The sequence below is a fragment of the Gopherus evgoodei genome, chromosome 11 (assembly GCF_007399415.2).
Source record: "Gopherus evgoodei ecotype Sinaloan lineage chromosome 11, rGopEvg1_v1.p, whole genome shotgun sequence".
NCBI classification, from domain to species: domain Eukaryota; kingdom Metazoa; phylum Chordata; order Testudines; family Testudinidae; genus Gopherus; species Gopherus evgoodei.
Window position 1 is genome coordinate 2,249,528 of NC_044332.1, and position 23,110 is coordinate 2,272,637.

A 23,110-nucleotide genomic window follows, 5' to 3' on the forward strand; every position below is an offset into this window, starting at 1 on the left:
GTTCTTTTTTGAACTCTGTTATAGTCTTGGCCTTCAACATCCTCTGGCAAAGAGTTCCAGAAGTTGAGGGCAACAAAAATTATTGGGGGCTGAAGCACATGACTTATGAGGAGAGGCTGAGGGAACTGAGATTATTTGTCTGCAGAAGAGAAGAATGAAGGGGGATTTGATAGCTGCTTTCAGTTACCTGAAAGGGGGTTCCAAAGAGGATGGATCTAGACTGTTCTCAGTGGTGGCATGTGACAGAACAAGGAGTAATGGTCTCAAGTTGCAGTGGGGGAGGTTTAGGTTGGATATTAGGAAAAACTTTTTCACTCAGAGAGTGATGAAGCACTGGAATGGGTTACCTAGGGAGGTGATGGAATCTCCTTTCTTAGAGGTTTTTAAGGTCAGGCATGACAAAGCCCTGGCTGGGATGATTTAGTTGGGGATTGGTCCTGCTCTGAGCAGGTGGTTGGACTAGATGACCTCCTGAGGTCCTTTCCAACCCTGATATTCTATGATTCTATGATTCTATGATTGCTTATGTTGGTGTAACTTATGTCACTCATGCACCTGAGTGACATAAGTGATGGGCTGTAGTGTAAACATAGGCTTCATCTGCTTATGCCTAGCACCGGCTCTAAATGCAATCACACCCAATCATTGCAGTCAGTCATACCCTTACAGTAGCTCCTCCTCACTCTACAGGACCCCACCCAACACAACTTGTCTGCAGGAGAGGCTCTTGCCCACTGTTATTTTTGAAGATGGTAACAGCCTTTTACGGAACCAGACTGCTACTCACCTTTCAGAGAGTAAATTTGAAGGGCTTTGCGTAGATGCAGCATTGCTTTGTAGGGTGATTTTTGCAGTTCCTGCCTTGTATTTCATTTGTAGGTATCCCTGTGGTATGAAGCATAGTAAGTGTATATTCAACCCTGCGCCAGATTCTTTTTTGCCTTTAAGCTTCGAGTCTCATTTAATCTACACCAGGGTCTTAACCAATCTCCCAGACAGCCCTCCTCTCTGTTCTACTAAACAGAAACTCACTGTGCCCTTGATGTGCTGAGATGACACACCAGCCATACATCCAACATAGTATCTACCTACTGAACCTACGTGCTGAATTTGTTAGTCTGCACTGAAGAACAGTTCCTTTTTAAGGACTTAGGTAAAGTTCGAACAAATGGCACCTTCTGACGTGATGTAAACAAGGTGGAGCTGTATGGCTCTGCTTTGTGTGCTTGTGGAGACAGCACTTTGCGTTTGAGAGTCCCAGGCCAGCTGTGGTATTCCAAATGCCAAGGGAAAGCTGAAAGGATAATCTGCCTTTGGCAGCCTGTTTATTCTTTACATTCTATAAAGTCTTGATGTGAGTACTTTGTACCTTAACTTTCTGGCTCAGGGGAAAGAGCAAAGTTCCCCTATTTCTTATCCAATCTAAAAATATAGATCCATTTCCATCAAAAGAGGGGGAAAGCAGTCTCTTCCCAGTGCACTGAGTTTGGTCTCCTCTTTATTAAAACTGCTGAATAATTGCCCATAATTCCAAATAGCTCCTCCTCTATCCCTCTTGAATATTTTCTGCATAAATAGGTGATATTTTTTCCAGAAGTGGCTAAGAGTTGCAGGTTTACAGGGTGGACTTGCATCTGAATCACAACTTTCTCAGGGTTCTGGAAGAGCAGCATTCAAATTTGGGGCCATCTCTGCATTTCTCTGTTCTTTCTGGAGCCTTCTTCCCAGCTCTCTTCATTTCTCCAATTCTGGTAATTTCTCCGATTCTTACTGTACCTTCTTAATGTGAGTTAACTCCTGTTGTGTTCTTTTGTCTATCTTGGAAATTTTTGCACTGAGAATCTGTATGTGATGGGAAATCTCGTTTAAAAGACAGACCTTGGAACAGTATGAAAAAGATATTTACCTTTGCATCATATCTTGCCACCATTTCATTTACAGAACTCCTCATTTACAACTGCAGTATCTAAAAGCAATGTCAGGAGAAAGCCTTATAAGTTTTGCACTAGGAAAACCAACCAAGACTGAGTGTTAAGGGGGATATAAGGTGACCAGATGTCCCGATATTATTGGGACAGTCCTGATTTTAACACATTTGTCCCAAGTCCTGACCGCACATCAGATGGGACGCCCTTTGTCCTGATATCGGGGACTGCTCCCCATGAGTCACCGCCAAAGTCCTGGGGCTGGCATGGTGGTGCTTCCTGGGGCAGCTCCTGACGGCGGGCCTACCGGCCAGCAGGAACCTGCAGTGCTGGCGGCCCCTAGGCACAGAGGCGGCGGGGGTCTCTGCATGCTGCACCAGTTCCCTCCTGCCCAATCAGAGCTGCAGGGGGCGGGGCTTGCAAGCACTGGCAGCAGGCAGAGAGCCCTCTGTCCCCCACCCCACCCCATCCACCAGACCCGACCCGACCGTAGGAGCCAGAGAGACCTGCTGGATGCTTCCTGGGAGCCGCCCCAGGTAAGCACTGCCGAGATTCCCCACCTCACCCCCCAGCAGGTCCCTCTGGCTCTTAGGGTTGGGGCCCCGTGCGTGGCGCAGAGTGCCGGAGAGAGCCACCCCAGGCTCCCGCCATCCCGGGAAGCGCAGTGAACTGGCGTGGCTGCAAGCTAGGGGAGAAGCCCACTCTGAAGCAGCGGCGCTGTGCCATTCAGGGAGCTGCTGCCGCTTGGCTCTGGGTGGCTGGAGAGGGCCCCGGCACTGCCGCACCCCGCAGACCACATAGCTCTGCTCCCCACTCACCTTACAGACAGCTCCCTGCGGTGCATGGGCTGCCCGCTAGCAGCTGTGACCCAACGAGGATGTTTGTCTGAGGATTGCAGCCTGCAACGGTTGGAGGTAGTGGTGGGTGGTGCCTCAATGTGGGGCAAATTCCCATGTGCCCCCCCAACTATCTCCCTCAGCAGGGGTGGGGGTAGTTATAAAGCCAGGTGGCAGAGTCAGTGGCCACTTTGGGTGAGTCTGCACCACAGTTTAAGTGCAGGGTTAGTGGGACTTGAGTCAACTGAGCTGTGTTAGGAAGTCCTGGGCCTAGGGTGATCAAAGGTCCCAATATTAGAGGCTTTGCCTTGTACAGGGAATTATTCCCCTCCCCCAGCCCCAGCACCAAAAAGAAAAGTGTCCCAATTTTTTACACTTGCTATCTGGTCACCCCAAGGGAGAACTACATATGAAGCATATGCCTGGCTGGCTTACTATGAATTGCAAAGTCACTCTTCCTTGTACTCCACAGCCAGGGAACAACTTATGCAATCTATTTACTCATGGAAAGGTCAATTGTGTAGGGTCACTTTGTGTGTGCTGAACACTGCATTTCTCTACTGACTGATGAAAAGTGTCATCAGCAAATCTTGAAAGGTTCTAACGCTTGCCTGTTGTCTGAAGAGATACAGAAGTGTTCATTAGAATTTCCTTCTTGTCTGATCTGTTTCTGGCTTGTGCTAGTAAATTTAAAATGCTGGATCATTATGGGACGAAGAGTATCCTTTCTATTCCATTGAGTGCTCCTCAAAACACAGCACTGGGCCAGGGACTCAGATGTGCTAGAGCTCTTCTCAGTGCACTTTGGGAGAGGGGTTGGGGCAAAGGCCATGCTTCCAGCATGCCCCAGCAATAGTGTGACATGAGCCTTGTTTTACATCACATGGGATTTTGCTTCCATAATAAAAAAAGCTATGAAAAGTAGCTTCCTCCCCGCACTTTCCTATTGTATTTTATACATATGTAAAGGAAATTCCCAGCTACTTAGACAGGACAACTTCACAACCCTAATGTACTGCTCTGCCAGTGCAAAAGGGTTATAGTCCAGGCAATACCTTGCCCACTCTTTATAATACAGAGTTTGGAATGTGCTTGACATCACAGGTAGAGGAATGGCTCTTGCCTGAAGCCCTGGACTGAAACAACCATGTTACCATAAGTTTTTTTAAACTGAAGGATGTCCATGGACCATTAAACAGCTGGAAACAACTCTGGAAAGTCAAGTATAAAAGTATAATTAGGCAGGCCAAAAAAGAATTTGAAGAGCAACTAGCACAAGACTCAAAAACTAAAAAGCTAATAAAATAATAATAAATAATAATAATAATACAAATTTAAGTATATCAGAAGCAGGAAGTCTGCCAATCAATCAGTCGGGCCACTGGACAATTGAGAGCACTCAAGGAAGACAAAGTCATTGCAGAGAAGCTAAATGAATTCTTTGCATCGGTTTCACTGCAGAGGATGTGAGGGAGATTCCAACATCAGAGCTATTCTTGTTAGGTGACACATCTGAGGAACTGTCCCAGATTGAGGTGTCAATAGAAGAGGTTTTGGAACAAATTGATAAATTAAACAGTAATAAGTCACCAGGACCAGATGGCGTTCACCCAAGAGTTCTGAAGAAACTCCAAATATGAAACTGAAGAACTACTAACTGTAGTATGTAGCCTATCACTTAAATCAGCTTCTGTACAAGATGACTGGAGGATAGCTAATGTGATGCCAATTTTTAAAAAAGGCTCTAAAGGTGACCCCGGCAATTGCAGGCTGGTAAAATTAAATTCAGTTCCAAGTAAATTAGTTGAAATTATAGTAAAGAACAGAATTCTCAGGCACATAGCTCAGCAAAATATGTTGGGGAAGAGTCAACATGGCTTTTGTAAAGGGATATTAGCCTCAATCTAGTTCTTTGAAGGGATCAACAAACATATGGACAAGGGTGATCCAGTGTACTTGGACATTCAGAAAGCTCCCTCACCAAAGACATTTAAGGAAAGTAAACAGTTGTGGACTAACCATGAAGGTCTCCTCATGGATTGGTAATTGGTTAAAAGACAGGAAACAAAAGGTAGGAATAAACGGTCAGTTTTCAGAATGGACAGAGGTAAATAGTGGTGTCCTCCAGAGATCTGTGCTGGGACCAGTGCTGTTAAACCTATTCCTAAATGATCTGGAAAAGGGGGTAAACAGTGAGGTGGCAAAATTTGCAGACGACACAAAATTATTCAAGATAGTTAAGTCCAAAGCAGACTGTGAAGAGTTACAAAGGGATCTCACAAAACTGAGTGACTGGGCAACAAAATGGCAGATGAAATTCAGTGTTAAGTGCAAAGTAATGCACATTGGAAAATATAATCCCAACTATACATACAAGATGATGGGATCTAAATTAGCCTTTACCACTCAAGAAAGAAATCTTGGAGTCATTGTGGATAGTTCTCCAAAAACATTCACTCAACGTGCAGCGGCAGTCAAAAAAGCTAAAGCAACATTACGAACCATTAGGAAAGGGATATATAATATGAGTAAATATCATAATGCCACTATATAAATCCATGGTACAGCCACACCTTGAATACAGTGTGCAGATCTGGTTGCCATTTCTCAAAAAAGAAATGAAAAAGGTACAGAGAAGGACAACAAAATGATTAAGGGTATGGAAAGGCTGCCATATGAGGAAAGATTAAAAAGACTGGGACTTTTCAGCTAGGAAAATAGACAGCTAATGGGGGATATGATAGAGGTCTTTAAAATCAAGAATGGTGTGGAGAAAATGAATAAAAAAATATTATTTAGCCCTTGACATAGCACAAGAATCAGGGGGTCACCCAATGAAATTAATAGGCAGCAGGTTTAAAACAAACAAAAGGAAGTGCTTCTTCATACAGCGCACAGTCAACCTCTGGAACCTGTAGCCAGAGGATGCTGTGTAGGCCAAAATTATAACTGGGTTCAAAAAAGAATTTGATAAGTTGATGTAGGATAGGTCCATCAATGGCAGCTAGCCAGGATGGGCAGGAATGCAAAACCATGCTGTGAAGTGTCCCTAGCCTCTGACTGCCAGAAGTTGGGACTGGACAACAGGGAATGGGTCACTCGATGCTTGCCCTGTTCTCTTTATTTCCTTTGAAGCATCTAGCATTGGCCACTGTCGGAAGACAGGATATTGGCCTAGATGGACCAGTGGTCAGACCCAGTTATGGCCATTCTTATGTTTTTATGTTCATTACTTTTGTTGATTTAGGATGTGAATGACCTGTAATAATAAAGATGCCTCTGGGAGATAAAATGTGCTGACTCAGATTGACTGGCATAGACTTGGAGTAGGGGAGAGGTGGCTATTGCAATTCAATGTGCAAATATTAACGTTAAGTTAATGAGTAAAACAAAGATATGTTCCTTGAATGGGAATGGTGCTTTGCAAATCCAAGGGTAGAATTTGTCCATTAGAGGAGCAAAGGTTTTCTTCTGCCAAGTCAGTATGTGAGGCAGTAAAAATAGATGAGTCCAAATAAGGTTGCAAGCAACATAAACTCTGGGTAGTGTTAGTTCAACTATAAAAAGTAGTTTGCAACATCTGTAGAGTCAAAACATCTTCCAGCTTTGAGATGGCTCCATTGCTTCCCACTTTTTACTTGTTTGCTGCAGGGATTTTTCTTTTGTTACTCTCCTCGGGGTTTGTGGAAGGTGGGCGGCTGTTGGTGATCCCTCAGGATGGAAGTCACTGGCTCAGCATGCGTGCAGTAGTGGAGAAGCTCAGTGAGAAAGGGCATGAAATAGTAGTGCTTGCTCCAGAAGTTAATTTGCTCTTCAGAGAATCAGAGCATTACACAAGGAAAATATACGCTGTGCCTTACACCCAGGAAGATCTTGACCAGAGTTTTAGTAAATTCGCTAACAGTCTCTTTCGTGAGGTCTCCTTTCCCTACACTATCCTTGCAGAATACCGGAATAACATGTACGTCATTAACATGTTTTTTGACAACTGTGACAGCCTGCTGCAGAACAGAGAAATCATACAATACTTGGAAGAGAATAAATTTGATGCACTCTTCACAGACCCAGCATTGCCATGTGGGGTGATCCTGGCAGAATATCTGTCCATCCCTTCCGTGTACTTCTTTCGTGGTTTTCCATGCAGTTTAGAGCATGCAATCTGTAAATCTCCAAACCCTGTTTCCTATGTCCCAAGATGCTACACTAAACACACAGACCACATGACTTTTTCCCAGCGAGTGCTGAACCTATTTGTTAGCACTTTAGAGACACCACTGTTTAAGGATTTGTATACCAAATACCAAGACATTGCTTCAAAGTTTCTCCAGAGAGATGTGCACTTACCAACACTTTACAGAAATGGCTCCATATGGCTACTGAGATACGACTTTGTATTTGAGTATCCCAAACCAGTGATGCCCAACATGGTCTTCATCGGAGGCATAAACTGTGAGGAGGGGAAGAACCTATCTCAGGTATGTCCAGTGATTCTGTTTTGTGTTTGCACTTTCATTTTGATATTTTTTCTGTGGAAAATGCTGTAGATGAGCAATGAGCATTATACCTCATTGTAATATCCCTAATTTACACACCCTCCTCCCAGGCTCTCCACACAAAATACAAAATAGGATGCTGCCTGCATTGAGTGTGAATCAGATTTCAAATGATTTTCTGTTGCTAGTGAAAAACTGTATTGCCTTAACATAAATTAAAAGTCTAAGCAATATTACCAAACAAAATGCAGGCTTTGCTGAAAAGTAGGTGAGCCAAAGTCCGCTGTTGTGTAGCAGTGTAAGTCTGGAGACAGGCCATTGACACTAACTGGCCAGAGATTTTCTCTGTTGTAAATTAAACTAGACTTTGTAACTGATATTTACAACTTTCAAAAAAGGAACATACTCAAAGAAAGTGAGAGTCCACAGCCATCTGGAATGTTGTGTTGGCAGGAGTGGTGGGTCAGCCCTTCCAGCTGCCCCAGTGAGACCATTTCCTCCAGCTCCTGATCAAACTTGTACCATTGTTATCCCTTCTCCTCCTCCTCAACCTCTCACTCTGCTCCAGTTCCTTTCCCTCACAATGTAGATTTGCTTTGGTCCGCCCCGTCATAAGAAACCCCCCTTGAATCCATCTCCCTCCTCAGCTGTCACCCCACCACCTTTCTTTCGTTCACAGGATGAAGTTCCTTTCTTCCAGTTTAACTTAAATACTCTCCAACCACTGCACTGAAACCGCTCTCTCCAAAGTCTCCAGTGGCCTCTTCCATGCCAGATCCCTGGGCTTTCACCTCATCCTTAATCTCCTTGAGCTCTCAGCTGCTTTCTGTCTCTGTTGATCACTGTGGCACGGCTCAGCCGCGGTTTGTCCCTCAGCGGGGCTGTGGGGTATCCCACCGCCTCGCTACAAATAGTCTTAAGCTCGGCCCTAGGTCAGGGCGGGGCAAGAAACACTGTGTCAGTATGCTCAGGCCCTCAGGCAGGCCTGAGCAGCAATAACAATAGGCTTTGGCCTTCTCAGGCCAGGGACAGGGGGAGTCTGCTGCCCAGGAGTTGGGTGGCAGGGGGGATGCAGACCCTCCCACTCCACTGCATCCCAGCCCGAGGCCCTAGCAGCAGGAAGGGAAACCCGCTGCTGTCAGTGGGGATCCTGGCCACAACACACTGACATTGGCTCTGGCAGTGCTGCAGCCAGACTGGGGTTGGCTGCCCCCAGGCTACTTCCACTCTCCCCCTCGTCGGGTACCTGAGTCGTCGTAGCGTCACTGGCGGTCTCAAACACCATCAACTCCTCTGGGTAAGTGTGTGAGGGTCGGCTCAGCGGCTCCTCGGGGTGGCTGGCACGAGGCAGGCTCGGCCAGTCGTCCTCAGAGTAGCGGGCGCGAGGCAGGCTCGGCCAGTCATCCTTGGGGTAGCGCGTGCGGGGCAGGCTCGACTGGCCGGGTGTGAGCTCCGGCTGGCAGCAGCCGCAGACGTCTGGTCCCGGCAGTGGCTGGGCTCCTGCTGAGCTCTGCAGGTCAGGTTTTATACTTCCAGCTCTGCACCGTGACCTCTGAGGGGCGGGCGCAGGACCCAGCGGCTCTGCCCACAGCGGTGTTGGGGGAGGTTTGTCCCTCAGCAAGGCTGTAGGGTATCCCGCTGCCTCGCTACACTCCCCCCAGGGCTGGCTCCCGTCCGTCGGGGTCAGACCCATCCACTTCCCCCAGGCGAAACAAGAAGTCCGCATTAGCATGGTCCTTACTGGCCCGGTGGCAGACGGTAAAAGCATATGGCTGTAGTGCCAGATACCACCGCATGAGCCGCATATTATTATTTTTCATTTGGGCTAGCCAGCAAAGCATGGCGTGGTCGGTGACAAGTATGAAGGGGGCCCCCAGAAGCTAATACCACAGGGAATCACAGGCCCACTTTATGGCCAAGGCCTCCTTCTGTATCACAGCGTAGTGCCGTTCTCGCGGAAATAATTTCCGGCTGAGATATATAACGGGATGTTCCTCACTGTCCACTTCCTGGAACAGGACCACTCCTAATCCCACTTCCGAGACATCGGTCTGGAGGACGAATCCTCGGGAAAAATCAGGACTGTACAGGACAGGTTCGTGGCAGAGGCAGTCTTTGGGTCTCTCTCATGAGGTCCAGGAGCCCCCTCGAACGCCGGCCATACAACAACTCGAAAGGGGAGAATTTGGTGGAGGCTTGGGGTACCTCCCAGATGGCCAGGAGCAACGGTGGGATCAGTTGGTCCCATCAGCGCAGGTCCTCGGGAGAGAACTTGCGCAGCATGTCTTTCAGGGTGCAGTTGAACCGCTCCACCAGGCCATCGGTTTGTGGGTGGTACACTGAGGTGCGAAGCTGCTTAATCCCGAGGAGTTCACAGACCTGCCGCAGCAATCGGGAGATAAAATTGGTACCCTGGTCAGTAAGGATTTCCCGGGGTAGGCCCACTCGGACAAAGACTTTGACCAGTTCATCAGCAATGGTCCTCGCCGTGATGCTCCAGAGTGGGACAGCCTCGGGGAAGCAGGTGGCATAGTCCACAATGACAAGGATGTAAAGAAACCCGGCCTAGCTTCTCTGGAGGGGTCCCACCAAGTCCATCGCCACCCGCTCAAATGTCGTCTCTACGATGGGCATGGGTATTAGTGGGGCTGGGGCCATCCGTGAGGGAGCGGTCAGCTGGCACTCTGGACAGGAGTTACAATAGTTCCGCACCTCCTGGTGCACCCCAGGCCAGAAAAACAGGGACAGAATCCGGGCGAGGGTCTTTTCCTGGCCTAAGTACCCGGCCACTGGGACCTTGTGGGCAAGCCTCATTACCACTCGTCGGTGGCACCAAGGCGCCAACAGTTGGGTCTGGACCTCCCCGGTGCGGGAATCTTGATCTACCCGATAGAGGCTGTCAAAGTTCCTTCCCCACTCTGAACTTTAGGGTACAGATGTGGGGACCTGTATGGACACTTCTAAGCTTAATTACTAGCTTAGATCTGATACACTGCCACCATCCAGAATTCCAGTGTCTGGAGCAATCTCTGTCCCCCCAAAACTTTCCCCTCCCTGGGTTGCCTTGAGGGACTTCACCAATTCCTTGGTGAACACAGATCCAAATACCTTGGATCTTAAAACCAGGAGAAATTAACCATCCCCTCTCCTTTCCCCCCACCAATCCCTGGTGAGTCCAGATCCAACCCCCTTGGATCTTAAAACAAGGAAAAATCAGTCAGGTTCTTAAAAAGAAAGCTTTTAATTAAAGAAAGAAAAGTAAAAATCATCTCTCTAAAATCAGGATGGAAAATACTTTACAGGGTAATCAGATTCATATAGCCCAGAGGAACCCCCTCTAGCCTTAAGTTCAAAGTTACAGCACACAGAGGTAAAATCCTCTCAGCAAAAAAGGAACATTTACAAGTTGAGAAAACAAAAATAAGACTAACCCGCCTTGCCTGGCTATTACTTACAAGTTTGAAACATGAGAGACTGATTCAGAAAGATTTGGACAGCCTGGATTGACGTCTGGTCCCTCTTAGTCCCAAGAGCGAACAACCCCCAAAACAAAGAGCACAAACAAAAGACTTCCCTCCACCAAGATTTGAAAGTGTCTTGTCCCCCTATTGGTCCTCTGGTCAAGTGTCAGCCAGGTTTACTGAGCTTCTTAACCCTTTACAGGTAAAAGAGACATTAACTCTTAACTATCTGTTTATGACAGAGGCGGTCGCGACGTAGCTTGAAATGGGGCCAGCTCTTCACCCAGACTGGATCAATCAGGGCGCCGTTGACCGCCACGAGCAGGTCATATGCCCAGCCCAGGGTGGGGTCCTCCCTCTGATCCCGGCAGAAATCTGTGTCGATCATGGGGTCATCAGTGGGCATCGGCAGGAGGTCCTCCGGCGCGCCATCCTGGGTCTCAGGCCCTGCCTCTTCAGCCTCCTCTGTCGGATCCTCGGAGGCAGTCCCCTTCCAAGGCAGGGGTGACCTCCGGGCTTTCCTGCGTGTGGGCCCTCAGAATGCCTGGAAACTCTGGCCAGTCCTGCCCCAAGACCACAGGGTAGGTGAGTCGTGGGGCCATGCCGACCATGATGGTTAGCCTGACCCTATCCACGGTAAGGGGAACTCGGGCGCTAGCGTAAGGTCGAACGTCGCCATGAATACACTGTAACCAGATAGTTCTCAGGCGGGGATCTTTGCGGAAGCTGAGGTTTTGGCGGACTAGTGTCTTCCCACAGCCAGAGTCAACCAGGGCCCGCGTCTGGCAGTCCCTGACAACTACGGGCACGGTAACTTTGGCAGCCTGCAGAAGTCGGGAACTGCTTTTGCCAGCGCAGATGTGTCCAAAGCTGCAATCCATCTCCGTGCAGTCCCATTGGAGGTGCCCATGCTTCCCACAGGCGAAACAGGGCCCAATTTCAGATCGTCTGGGTCAGGTCGAACCGCCCTTGTGGCTTGTAGCGAGACTCTGCGGGGCGCGGCCAGTCCCGGTCTCAGGGCCTGTAGAGGTTGGTCGAAGGGGACCCTTGGGACACCTAGACCAGGGTTCCTGACTCCGCGAGGGAGTCCGTGGTTCGACCCGGGTGCTCACCCGTCTTTCGAGGTTGGGGTGCTCGAGCCCTGCAGGGTGACCCAGCACACCCGGCCCGACTGGGGTTTCCAACGCAAGGAAGTTCTCCATGAGGGTGACGGCGGCCGCTACCGTCGGGGGCCGGTGACGAAGGACCCAAGCCCTGCCCCGTGACAGGAGGATGTGGAGGAACTGCTCCAAAACAATTTGTTCCATGAGCTACTCGGGGCTCCGCCTGTCAGGCTGTAGCCACCGCTTACATAGGTCTCTCAGCTCCTGAGCCACCAACCAGGGGCAGGCACCTGCGTTGTAGACTAGACTCCGGAACCGCTCCCTGAAGGTTTCTGGGCTGATGTTTAAGGCCTCCAAAATCGCCGCCTTTACTTGGGTATAGTCCCTGGCATACTCCGTGGATAAACCCTGGTACGCTGTTTGAGCCGTCCCTGTCAAATATGGGGCCAGGAAGGTGGCCCACTGGTCAGGGGCCCACCCGGCAACCTGAACCACCCTTTCGAAAGTCACCAAAAAGGCCTCGGGGTCATCCAGTGGGCCCATCTTAGTCAGTCTTACGGGCGGGGTTAGCCAAGGGGTCCCGTCCGTGCCTCCCAGCTGGAGGTCCAGAGGCCGGGGCAGCGCCGTCGCGAGCTGCTGCAGACATTGTTGCTGGAACTCTTGGTTCTGTACCATCAGGTCCTGGATCAGCTGCTGCTGCTGTACTCCCAGCTGCTCGACAAGCTGTTGTTGCTGCTGGAGCTGGGCGGCCTGTTGTTGCTGCTGCTGCTGCTGGACCGCCTGCTGTCGCTCCTGGCTCTCTGTCAGGAAGGTGAAGAGCTTGGCCAAATCCATATCTCCTCTGGGCGATCGCTCTCCCCTAGACCCTTTCTCACAGGCTTCAAGGACTCGTGCCCACATTCTGGACAGAGTCCCCCACTTCTGGTATCATGTATGGTGCGGCTCAACCGCGGTTTGTCCCTCAGCGGGGCTGTGGGGTATCCCACCGCCTCGCTACAAATAGTCTTAAGGCCGGCCCTAGGTCAGGGAGGGAACAAACACTACGTCAGTATGCTCAGGCCCTCAGGCAGGGCTGAGCAGCTATAATGATAGGCTTTGGCCTCCTCAGGCCAGGGACAGGGGGAGTCTGCTGCCCAGGAGTTGGGTGGCAGGGGGGGATGCAGACCCTCCCACTCCACTGCCTCGCAGCCCGGGGCCCTGGCAGCAGGAAGGGAAACTCACTGCTGTCAGTGGGGATCCTGGCCACAACACACTGACATTGGCCCTGGCAGTGCTGCAGCCAGACTGGGGTCGGCTGCCCTCAGGCTACTTCCACTCTCCCCCTCGTCGGGTACCTGAGTCGTCGTAGCATCACTGGCGGTCTCAAACACCATCGGCTCCTCTGGGTAAGTGTGCGAGGGTGGGCTCAGCGGGTCCTCAGGGTAGCGGGCAAGAGGCAGGCTCGGCCAATCCTCCTCGGGGTAGCGGGCAAGAGGCAGGCTCGGCCAGTCCTCCTCGGGGTAGGGAGCGCGAGACAGGCTCAGCCAGTCCTCCTCGGGGTAGGGAGCGCGAGACAGGCTCAGCCAGTCCTCCTCGGGGTAGTGGGCGCGAGGCAGGCTCGGCCAATCCTCCTCGGGGTAGTGGGCGCGAGACAGGCTCGGCCAGTCCTCCTCGGGGTAGTGAGCGCGAGACAGGCTCGGCCAGTCCTCCTCGGGGTAGTGGGCGCGAGACAGGCTCGGCCAATCCTCCTCGGGGTAGTGAGCGCGGGACAGGCTCGGCTGGCCGGGTGTGAGCTCCAGCTGGCAGCGGCCGCAGACATCTGGTCCTGGCGGTGGCTGGGCTCCTACTGAGCTCTGCAGGTCTGTTTTTATACTTCCAGCTCTGCGCCATGACCTCTGAGGGGCGGGCGCAGGACCCAGCAGCTCTGCCCACAGCGGTATTGGGGGAGGTTCGTCCCTCAGCAGGGCTGTGGGGTATCCCATCGCCTCGCTTCAATCACACTTTCTTTCTTGAAGTTTTTTTCTCTGCAACTCTGTCTCCTTGTTCTTGTGTGAGAATGTGTCTGTGTGTATCCCAATGTGAGATTGGAGGGCGTTAGAACAGTAGGGTCTGTTGGAGCTGACCAGGCTTCCTGTGTCTTCTCATGCTCCCAAACAAGGACATATGGGACAGTCCCGTCCCTCCCTGAGTTCCCTCTTACCGCCAGGGCAGGGGGATGGAATCCAGACAGTGTCTGACTGCTGCTTTCTTCCAAGACCTGATCGGCTTCCTCTTCTAGGGGTGAGGTACATCACGCCAACCGCCAAGCCTTGTGGCAGAATCCAAACCCTCAGAATTCAAACACTACGTCAGTCTTCCTGTCTATTCTTGTCTCCCTCCATCCAATCCCACATCTCGGCCTGTCTCTCTGAGTCTCAGTGAGGTCTCACCATCAGCTTAACCTTAGCATTGTTAAAACTAAACTGCTGTGTTCCACCCCTTGGAGCAATCCCCTCTTCCTCTCTCACTTGTAGCAACATCACAATCCTCTCCATTACTCAGGCCTATAACCTGGTACCATCTCATATTAGTCCCTTCTCTAGAACCACACATCCAGGTCATGCTAAATCTTACTGCTGCTGCTTCTTCCACAGCATCTCAGATTCAGCTCTTTCTTTCCACACCACTAAAAATCACATCTGGGGCCTCATTACCTCCCATCTGGCTACTGGATTCTCCTCCTCCTCTGCTCTTCCTGAAACCTAAGTCACCCCATGCAGGTCCACACAAAAAGCTGCTGCCCATCATTTTTTACCAGGTCACCCCACTCAAGGAGTCCTTTCACTGGTCCCCTCTTCACCATATCAGATACAAGTTCCTTGCCTTCACTTTAAGGGCCTTCACAACTTAGCCCCTTCCTAGGTCTCAGCATTTGTATTTACTGTGTCTCCTTTCCATCAGCAGTGCCAGTCTCCATCATGCCTTTGTGTGCTTCTTTCTCAAGCATGTTCATGCTTTCACCATTGCTGCCCCTCATGGCTGGAACATCAAAGTGATTAAGCAAATATTAATAGTAGAGGCAGTGACCTGGTGGAGGAATCACCCAGGCAGGTGATGGTACATATACTGATTTGGAATGACTCAGATAAAGTCAGAGCAGGGGAAAGGTCAGTGGGGTTATGTAATTCAGACAAAGCACTGTGGATAGGGACAAAAAACAAGCAAAGGGGAAATACAGATAACACTGCAGAGTGGAAAAGCTTTATTTTGGGCACAAGTCAGAGGACTGGAAAAAGCTTTAAATCTCATAGTGAAAAGCCAGTTGTGTTTCAGCTTTTGGCAATAAAATGTTGGTTTCCAGTGTCTCTTTGGCAGAAAGGTAAATGACACAGGATAAATATTTAGAAAGATAAATGGATAGTCTCAGGATTTTAGCCTTCCTTCATTCTGTGTACTGTTGACACTTCAGAATGGATGTCCCAGCTCAGCACGAACAGAATGAACTCAGCTGGAAATAGTTCTTGTTATATTAGTCACTGGTTTTCTCTTGGAGAAATCTAAGCAGCATAGTAGGGAAATGTATATAATGCCATAAACGCAGGAAGAGGTTCTTCTGCATCATTTTGCATTTGCTACCTAAAGAACACATATAAGCACATAAGAGCTACCATACAGCATCAGCCCAATAGTCCAACTTGCCCAGTATCCTGCCTCTGACATTGGGCCATTCTTGAGCTTCAGGTAGAGTGAACAGACTATTCAATTACTGAGTGATCCACCTGTCTTCCACTCTTGGCTTCTGGTAGTCAGAGAGCTAGGGTTGCCCTTGGCATGGGGTTGAATCTGACCCTCTTGGACAAAAGCCATTGATGGACCTATTCTCCATGAACTTATCCAGTTCCTCTGTGAACCCAGTTATACTTTTGGCCTTCACAACATTCCATGGGAATGAGGTCCACAGCTTACTTGTGCATTGTGTCGAAAAGTACCTCCTCTTTGCATTAAACCTGCTACATATAAACTTGATTGCACAATCCCTGGTTTTTGTATTGTGAGAAATGGGTAAATAACATTTCTGTATTCACTTTTTCTACACCAGTCATGATTTTATAGACCTCTATCTTATCCCCTCTTAGTCATCTCTTTCCTAAGCTGAACAACCCTAACCGTTTCATACCCTTGATGAACTTTGTTGCCCCTCTCTGAACCTTTTCTAGTTCCACTAAATCCTTTTTGAGATAGGGTGACCAGAACTGCACGCAGTATTCAAGGTTTGGACACACCATGGATTTAAATACATTTTCTGTCCTATTTTCTAACCTTTTCCTAATGGTTTCTAGTACACTATTAGCCTTTTTAACCGATGCTGTGCATTGCATGGAAATTTTCAGAGAGCTATCTACAGAGACCGCAAGATCTCTTTCTTGGATGGTAACAGACAGCTTACAAACCATAACTGTATATGTATAATTTAGATTTGTTTCTCCCCAAATGTGCACTTCTTTGCAATTATCTGTGTTGACTTTCATCTGCTTTTTTTTTTTTTTTGCCCAGTCACCCAGTTTTGTGAGGTCACTCTCAGACTGTCTAGACTGGGGCTCACCATCATAAGTTTGTTACACACAAAGACACAAACCCCAAGCTGACTGTGAGTTCTGTACTTAGATTTCACCAACCAAGTATCAAGAGTTCACACTCAAGTGCTAGAACAGTCTAACCATGGAGTCACAGTCCCCTCGAGCACTCCAGTCTATCTTGCCATCAACCTGCCTTTTTGATAGATGGCCCCTTACACCAAAAGTCATAATATTCAGTTCCCCTTCCCCTAGAGTTCAAAGTGTGATGGAATAAGAGTTAGTGCATTCCCCTCTTTATGGGTATGGGGGAAGCAATCAACAAAGTCTTTTGTTCATTGATGAGCCACAATGGTTTGTCTAGTATCAGGGTAGCCGTGTTAGTCTGGATCTGTAAAATGGTTTGTCTGGTATCTATAAGCCTTCTTTTGTTGGGAAGGAGATGACACCTCTTGTGGTAAACTAGTATTTCACGCTCAGTAATGCTTCTCTCCTGACTGGGCGGATTTACAGTTTCATAGCAAACACTTGCATAGTTACAGAGCAAACACTTAACTATTACCTTGTAACACAGGATACAGATATTAGAAGTGAGATTAATGCAGGCAGCAACTCACTAACGTTTCATTAAGTTCAAACTCTAAACACATTCTTATAACTCTAACATCTATTTTAATACTATTGACACACAAGTGAGTCAGACTGGTTTCCAGCTATGCATTTGTAAGTGTTCAGTGAGGCCTATGGGCCTTTGTATGAGTTGGCATCTGGTCTGCCAGTGTCACACACTCTAATTCCTCAGTCTGCTTTGGACTTAACTATCTTGAATAATTTTGTGTCTCCTGCAAGCTTTGCCATTTCACTGTTCACTCCTTGTTCCACATCATTAATGAATATGTTAAACAGCATCAGACCCTGTACAGTTTCTTAAGGGACCCCTCCTTCACCTCTCTCCATTGTGAAAACTGACCATTTATTCCTATGCTTTGTTTTCTATCTTTCAACCAGTCACTGATCCATGAGAGGACCTTCCTTTATCCTATGTTTACTTAGTTTCCTTAAGAGCCCTTGGCAAGGGACTTTGTCAAAAGCTTTCTGTATCAACGCTGTATCAACTGGATCACCCTTATGTATGTTAATTGACATGTTTATTCTAAAACCTCTTCTACTGACATATCAGTTGAGGACAGTACTGTAGGATATGTCATCCAGAAAGAATAGCTCTGATATGAGTATCTCCTCCACATCATCTGCAGTAAAGATTGATGCAAAGAATTCATGTAGCTATTCCACAATGGCCTTGTTTTCCTTGAGTGCTTCTTTAACACTTTTGCCCTCTAGTGGCCCCACTACCTGTTTGGCAGGCTTTCCTAACTCTGACAGTCTTAAAAGATACGTTTATTGTTAGTTTTTGGATCTTTTGCAAGTTCAAAGAAAGAAGTTCAGAAGGTCTACCTTCATATACTTTTACATTGGACTTGCCAGAATGTGTGTGCCTTCTTGTTTTCCTGATTAGGATTCAACTTCCAAAATTTAAAGGATGTCTTTTTTCCATTAATGGCCTCCATTAGTCTCCTGTTTAGCCATGGTGGTACTCTTTTGGTCCTCCTATGGTCTTTTTTGATTTAGGGTCTGCATTTAGTCAGAGCCTCTATTTTGGTGTTTAAAAAACTTAAAAAGTAGTCTCCATATTGCTTGCAGGTATTTTACCCTGCGGTCTGCTCTTTTTAATTTTCACTTACCTAGCACCGTCATTCACATGTGGTTCTCCTTTTTTAAAATTAAATGGTACTCTGATGGGGTTTGTTGGTATTTTCCCCGCTACAAGGTTGTTAAATTTAATTGCATTGAGGTCACTATTTTCAAGCAATGCAGCTATAGTTGCCTCTTGGAGCAGATCCTGCACTCCACCTATGACTAACTCAAGAATTGCCTCCCCCTTGTGGGTTCCTGGACTAGCTCTCCCAAAAGCAGTTATTAATGGTGTCTAGAAATTTTATCCCTGCATCACATCCTTATCCAGTCAACATGACCATAGTTGAAATGACCCATTATTATTGCATTTGCTGATTTTGTAGCTCTTCTACCTTCCCTTTGTACTTCACAAACACTGTCACTATCCTGGTCAAGTAGTTGGTTGTATATTCCTGCTGCTATATTCTTGTTATTCGTACATGGAATTTCTAGACATAGGGATTCTGTGATACAGTTTGATTCATTCAAGATTTTTCACCTTGTCTGACAATGTTTAGGGTTTTTTTAAATATACGGTGCCTTTTCCCCACCAGCATGACCCACTCTGTTGTTCCCCTATATTTTGTACCCTGCCATTACCATGTCTCATGCTGCTGCAACTGCACTTTTCCGGAACCAAAGCTGGCTAGGTTTAAGCTAGCTCAGGTCTGCCAGCTCGAGGCAGTACCCAGTCATTGCAGTCTGGTCATATCCTCACAGTAGCTCCTCAGCTGGAACTCAGCACAGCTTGTCTGCATGAGAGGATCTTGCCCATTGTTATTTTTGACAACTGTAACAGAAATTGCTCCTCACTTTGTAGAGAGTAACTTTGAAGGGCTTCACATAGCTATAGCATTGCTCTGTAGGGTGATTTTTGCAGTGTCCTGCTTCTTCAGCATGCTCTATTTCTAGATTTCCCTTTGGTTTAAAGCATAGGCAGTGCATATTGTGACAAAGTTCCTCCTCTGCCTTGGTGGGTCCTGTGCTTATTGGCGGATTTGCTCTCCTCAGAGATTCATGGCAGTCCTCAGTTTGGCCACTTTTGCTTGCTGCTCTAACCTGCCATTCACTCAGCCAACCTCAACACTGGCCAGCATGGGGAAAAGGAGGAGAACAATCCCCGCAGTCTCTGCTCATCCACTCAGTGGGTCAGGGGACAGGCCAGAGACCTACCCCTCTGGTGGGGCCTACTGTCCAGGTCAACTCCTCTTATATCCAATGGGGGGAGGGGGAAGGGGGAAACCCGGACCCGCCCTCTACTCCAGGTTCCAGCCCAGGGCCCTGTGAATTACAGCTGTTTATAGTGTTTCTTGTAACAGCTGTGTGACAGCTACAACTCCCTGGGCTACTTCCCCACGGCCTACTCCAAACACCTTCTTTATCCTCACCAAAGGACTTCTTCCCGATGCCAGATAGTGTTTGTACTCCTCAGTCCTCCAGCAGCATGCCCTCTCACTCCCAGTTTCTTGCATGCCCCTCACTGACTGAAGTGAGGTCCTTTTTAAACCAGGTACTCTGATTAGCCAGCCTTAAGTGATTCTAGCAGCTTCTTAATTGGATCCAGGTGTCCTGATTAGCCTGCCTGCCTGAATTGGTTCCAGCAAGTTCCTGATTGTTCTGGAACTATCCCTGTTACCTTACCCAGGGGAAGGGACCTGCTTAACTTGGGGCTAATATATCTGCCTTCGATCACTCTCCTGTAGCCATCTGGCCTGACTCTGTCACAATATACAAATCCTGGGCCTCTGTTGCCTTTCAGCATCTAGTCTCATTTAGTCTACACCAGGGAGTCTTAACCAATCTCCCTGACAGCCCTCCTCTCTCTCTTGCACTAAACAGAAACCCTGTGTGCCTCTAATGTGCTGGAGTATCACACAACCATACATCCAACATGGTATCTACCTACTGAACCTACGTGCTGAATTTGTTAGTCTGCACTGAAGAACAGTTCCTTTTTAAGGACTTAGGTAAAGTTTGAACAAATGGCGCCTTCTGAAGTGATTTAAACAAAGCTCTGCTTTGCGTGGTTGTAGAGATAGCACTTTGCGTTTGAGAGTCTCAGGCCAACTGTGGCCTTTCAAATGCAATAGAAAAGTTGAAAGGATAATCTGCTTTTGGTAGCCTGTTTATTCTTATCATTCTATAAAGTGTTGACATGAGTGGGATGGGTTGTCACCCGAGGTGTAGTCTGGGAGCTGTGGGCACTGCTGGGCCCCTCTAACCATTCAGTTGGGTTGGCCCTGCTCACACTGCTTGGGGACACAGCCAGCCTAACCCAGGCCCTGTTGTCACCCAGCACGACAGCAAGTGGCACCACATACCCAAACTGAGCTACCTGAGAGAGCAGCTTCACCCAAGCTACTCAAATACATGCATCAGACAGCAACCAATTTTCCAGCTTTCCAGGTACACACCCTCTCTCGAGTATAAACCAAAAATTGTACCGTCTTGCGCTGCACAGGGAACTGTACAGCATAAGCTCATAAAATTCGCCCCTTCCCTCAATGTGGAGAGGAATATGCAACAGCCTTTGCCCCTGAATTATGATTCCCACACACTTCCCTCCAATTCACCGGTTTAGATAAAACAAAAACAAATTTATTAACTACAAAAGATTTGAAGTGATTATAAGGGATAGCAAACAGATCAAAGCAGATTACCTAGCAAATAAACAAAAATGCAAACTCAGCTTAATATACTAAAGAGATTGGTTATGAATTAGCAGATTCTTATCCTAAAAATGATACAAGCAGGCTGCAGATTCTTAAGAGGCAAGCTGCACTTGCCTTACAGATTGGAATCCCCAGGAGTTTCATTTACAGGCTAGAAATCCCTTTAGTCTGGGTCCAGCACTTCCCCCAGTTCAATCTTTGTTCCTCAGCTGTTTCCAGAAGACTCCTTCTGTGGGGAGCAAAGTACACCACATGATGCCACTCCCCGCCTTATATAGTTTTTGCATATGGCGGGAATTCTTTATTTCAAAGATTGATTCCCAGACCAGTCTGTGGAAAATACTGACATCCCAAGATGAAGTCCAGCATCATGTGGACTGATCACATGGCCTTGTAGAGTCATAGCAGTCATTACTCGGAGGCTGTCTGTAGTGTTCTGAGGAAGGCTCCCCAGGTGAGAGATAAGCTTCTTCTAAGGCCTATTGCTTTTTCCTAATGGCCCAGTGCTCTGAATAGACCCTTCCCACCCAGCTATCTATATTGAAAGCATCTTGTCTAGTAGTTACACCTGGGTAACGCCCACATTTGAAATACAGATACACAGGCAATATTCATAACTTCAGATACAAAAATGATACATGCATACAAATAGGATAATCATATTCAGAAAAGCATAACTTTCCCAATGCCACCTTACATGACTTATCTTGCATAAAATGCATCATAATTATGCTATAACAATATCAGAATAATATCACTATGAAGAATATGGGGTGCAGTTTCACAATGACTATTTCGTACCTTAGCCTTTTGCGGAGATGAAGGAAGAAGGGGACACGCATCAGGGCCCTAGTTGTGCACTGGCTGATCACTACTTCCCACCACCCTACACAGATGTAATGAGGTTGAGTAGTGCCCATATAAGAGAAATTAAAACTACTAATTATTCCTCAAAAAAGGTTTTTAATGACTTCTGGCTATAAAGGCAACACAGATAAAATAAGAAAAGGAAGATTAAAGACCAGCCCTGAATAAGGATTAATATAAATGGAATATTATACTGAAAGCAAGCACAAGTACATGTAAAGTTATCCATTAGCTACTTACTATTATTCTTAACACTATAGTATCAATACAACTTGAAATCAATTCAGTTCAAGCAACCAGACTTCTTTACTCCATAATTTTACCCTGCATTCATCCGAAAATACGTTACCCTTCAGTCAGCTGTTTTCCGCAACTGGACAGGTACAGTCGAGAAGTGCACGTCCCTTCGGTTCAGGGGGTGTGGGTAAGGTTTCCCTTATGACCGAAACACACACCTTTAGTCCTGTGCCTGCGTACTTTTTCATCTCATCTGTCTGCTGTGTTTTAAAACAGACCAACCAATCAGGGTGGGCCAAATTTTTAGTGTGGCTAGTGTGGTTGCTTTGATATTAAAAGTTATGCGCAGGCGCATAACTTATCTCCATGTAGCCAATTATCTCAAAGGAGGTCAATGTGTGTCGATCTCAATACATCTGAGTTAGCCTAAAGTGTTATCCGGTTGCAGTGTGTCCTGACCTCAAGTTTCAGTTTCATTCTGCAAGGCTTGCTTTCTGAAGCTTCCAGAAGTTTGAGGCCTAACATTGACAATACCTTTGTTCATTTTAATCACATCCCTTCTAGGCCTAAACTTCCAGATTAGCAAAAACATTTATCTGAGTATATCCCTTTATAACAGGAGGCAAATAGCGAATGCAGGCAAACATTAAAGCCTCAGCAATAACTATGGTAAAACAGACTAACAATCCCAGAAGAGTGTGTGGGCCTGTGAATGTTAGGTTCAGGACCTTGACTGAGGAATGTAGTGTTTATGACTGAGCCTTTAGAGACACTCCCAAATAATTAATATATATGAATAATATGGATATGGCATAGATATTTGTAGTGTATATGGACATATATGTATAGTACGTATGTGTACATATAACAGCACTTTATATCCAAGTATAACAATTCTTTTCCAATCTGTTGCTGTAGTTTGGCCCTTGTGGTACTGCAGCTAGCAACCCACTTATATTAGGGCAATTACAGTAACCATTCACATCGTTATTAGTAGTAGGCTGAGTGTTTTGAAATACTGGGATAAAGATTGTGATAATGTGTCCCACAGTGCTATGCATATGAGAAGTAAAACAAATATTTGGAATAGTGACACTACCACTGAGGCCTTTATATATAAATATATTGTACTTAGTTACTATACAGTACTGTCCATTCATGTTATAGATTACCCTTACTGCTGGTTGTCATCCTCTGGTAAGCTTCACTGTGCAGGAGACAGGAACTGCTAGCTTCTCTGTTTCATGGAT

The 23,110-nt window shown here is 47.2% G+C and overlaps 2 protein-coding genes across 2 annotated transcripts in view; both read left to right on the forward strand.

Moving 5' to 3' along the window:
• Positions 1–23,110, forward strand: part of LOC115659902 (UDP-glucuronosyltransferase 1-1-like) — a 94,377-nt gene that overhangs the window by 31,267 nt on the left and 40,000 nt on the right. The window lies entirely within an intron of this gene.
• On the forward strand, positions 6,373–7,987 carry LOC115659797 (UDP-glucuronosyltransferase 1-6-like). Its single transcript, XM_030580480.1, has 2 exons — positions 6,373–7,236; positions 7,934–7,987. The coding sequence occupies exons 1-2, from the start codon at positions 6,373–6,375 to the stop codon at positions 7,985–7,987; spliced, it is 918 nt and encodes a 305-aa protein (XP_030436340.1).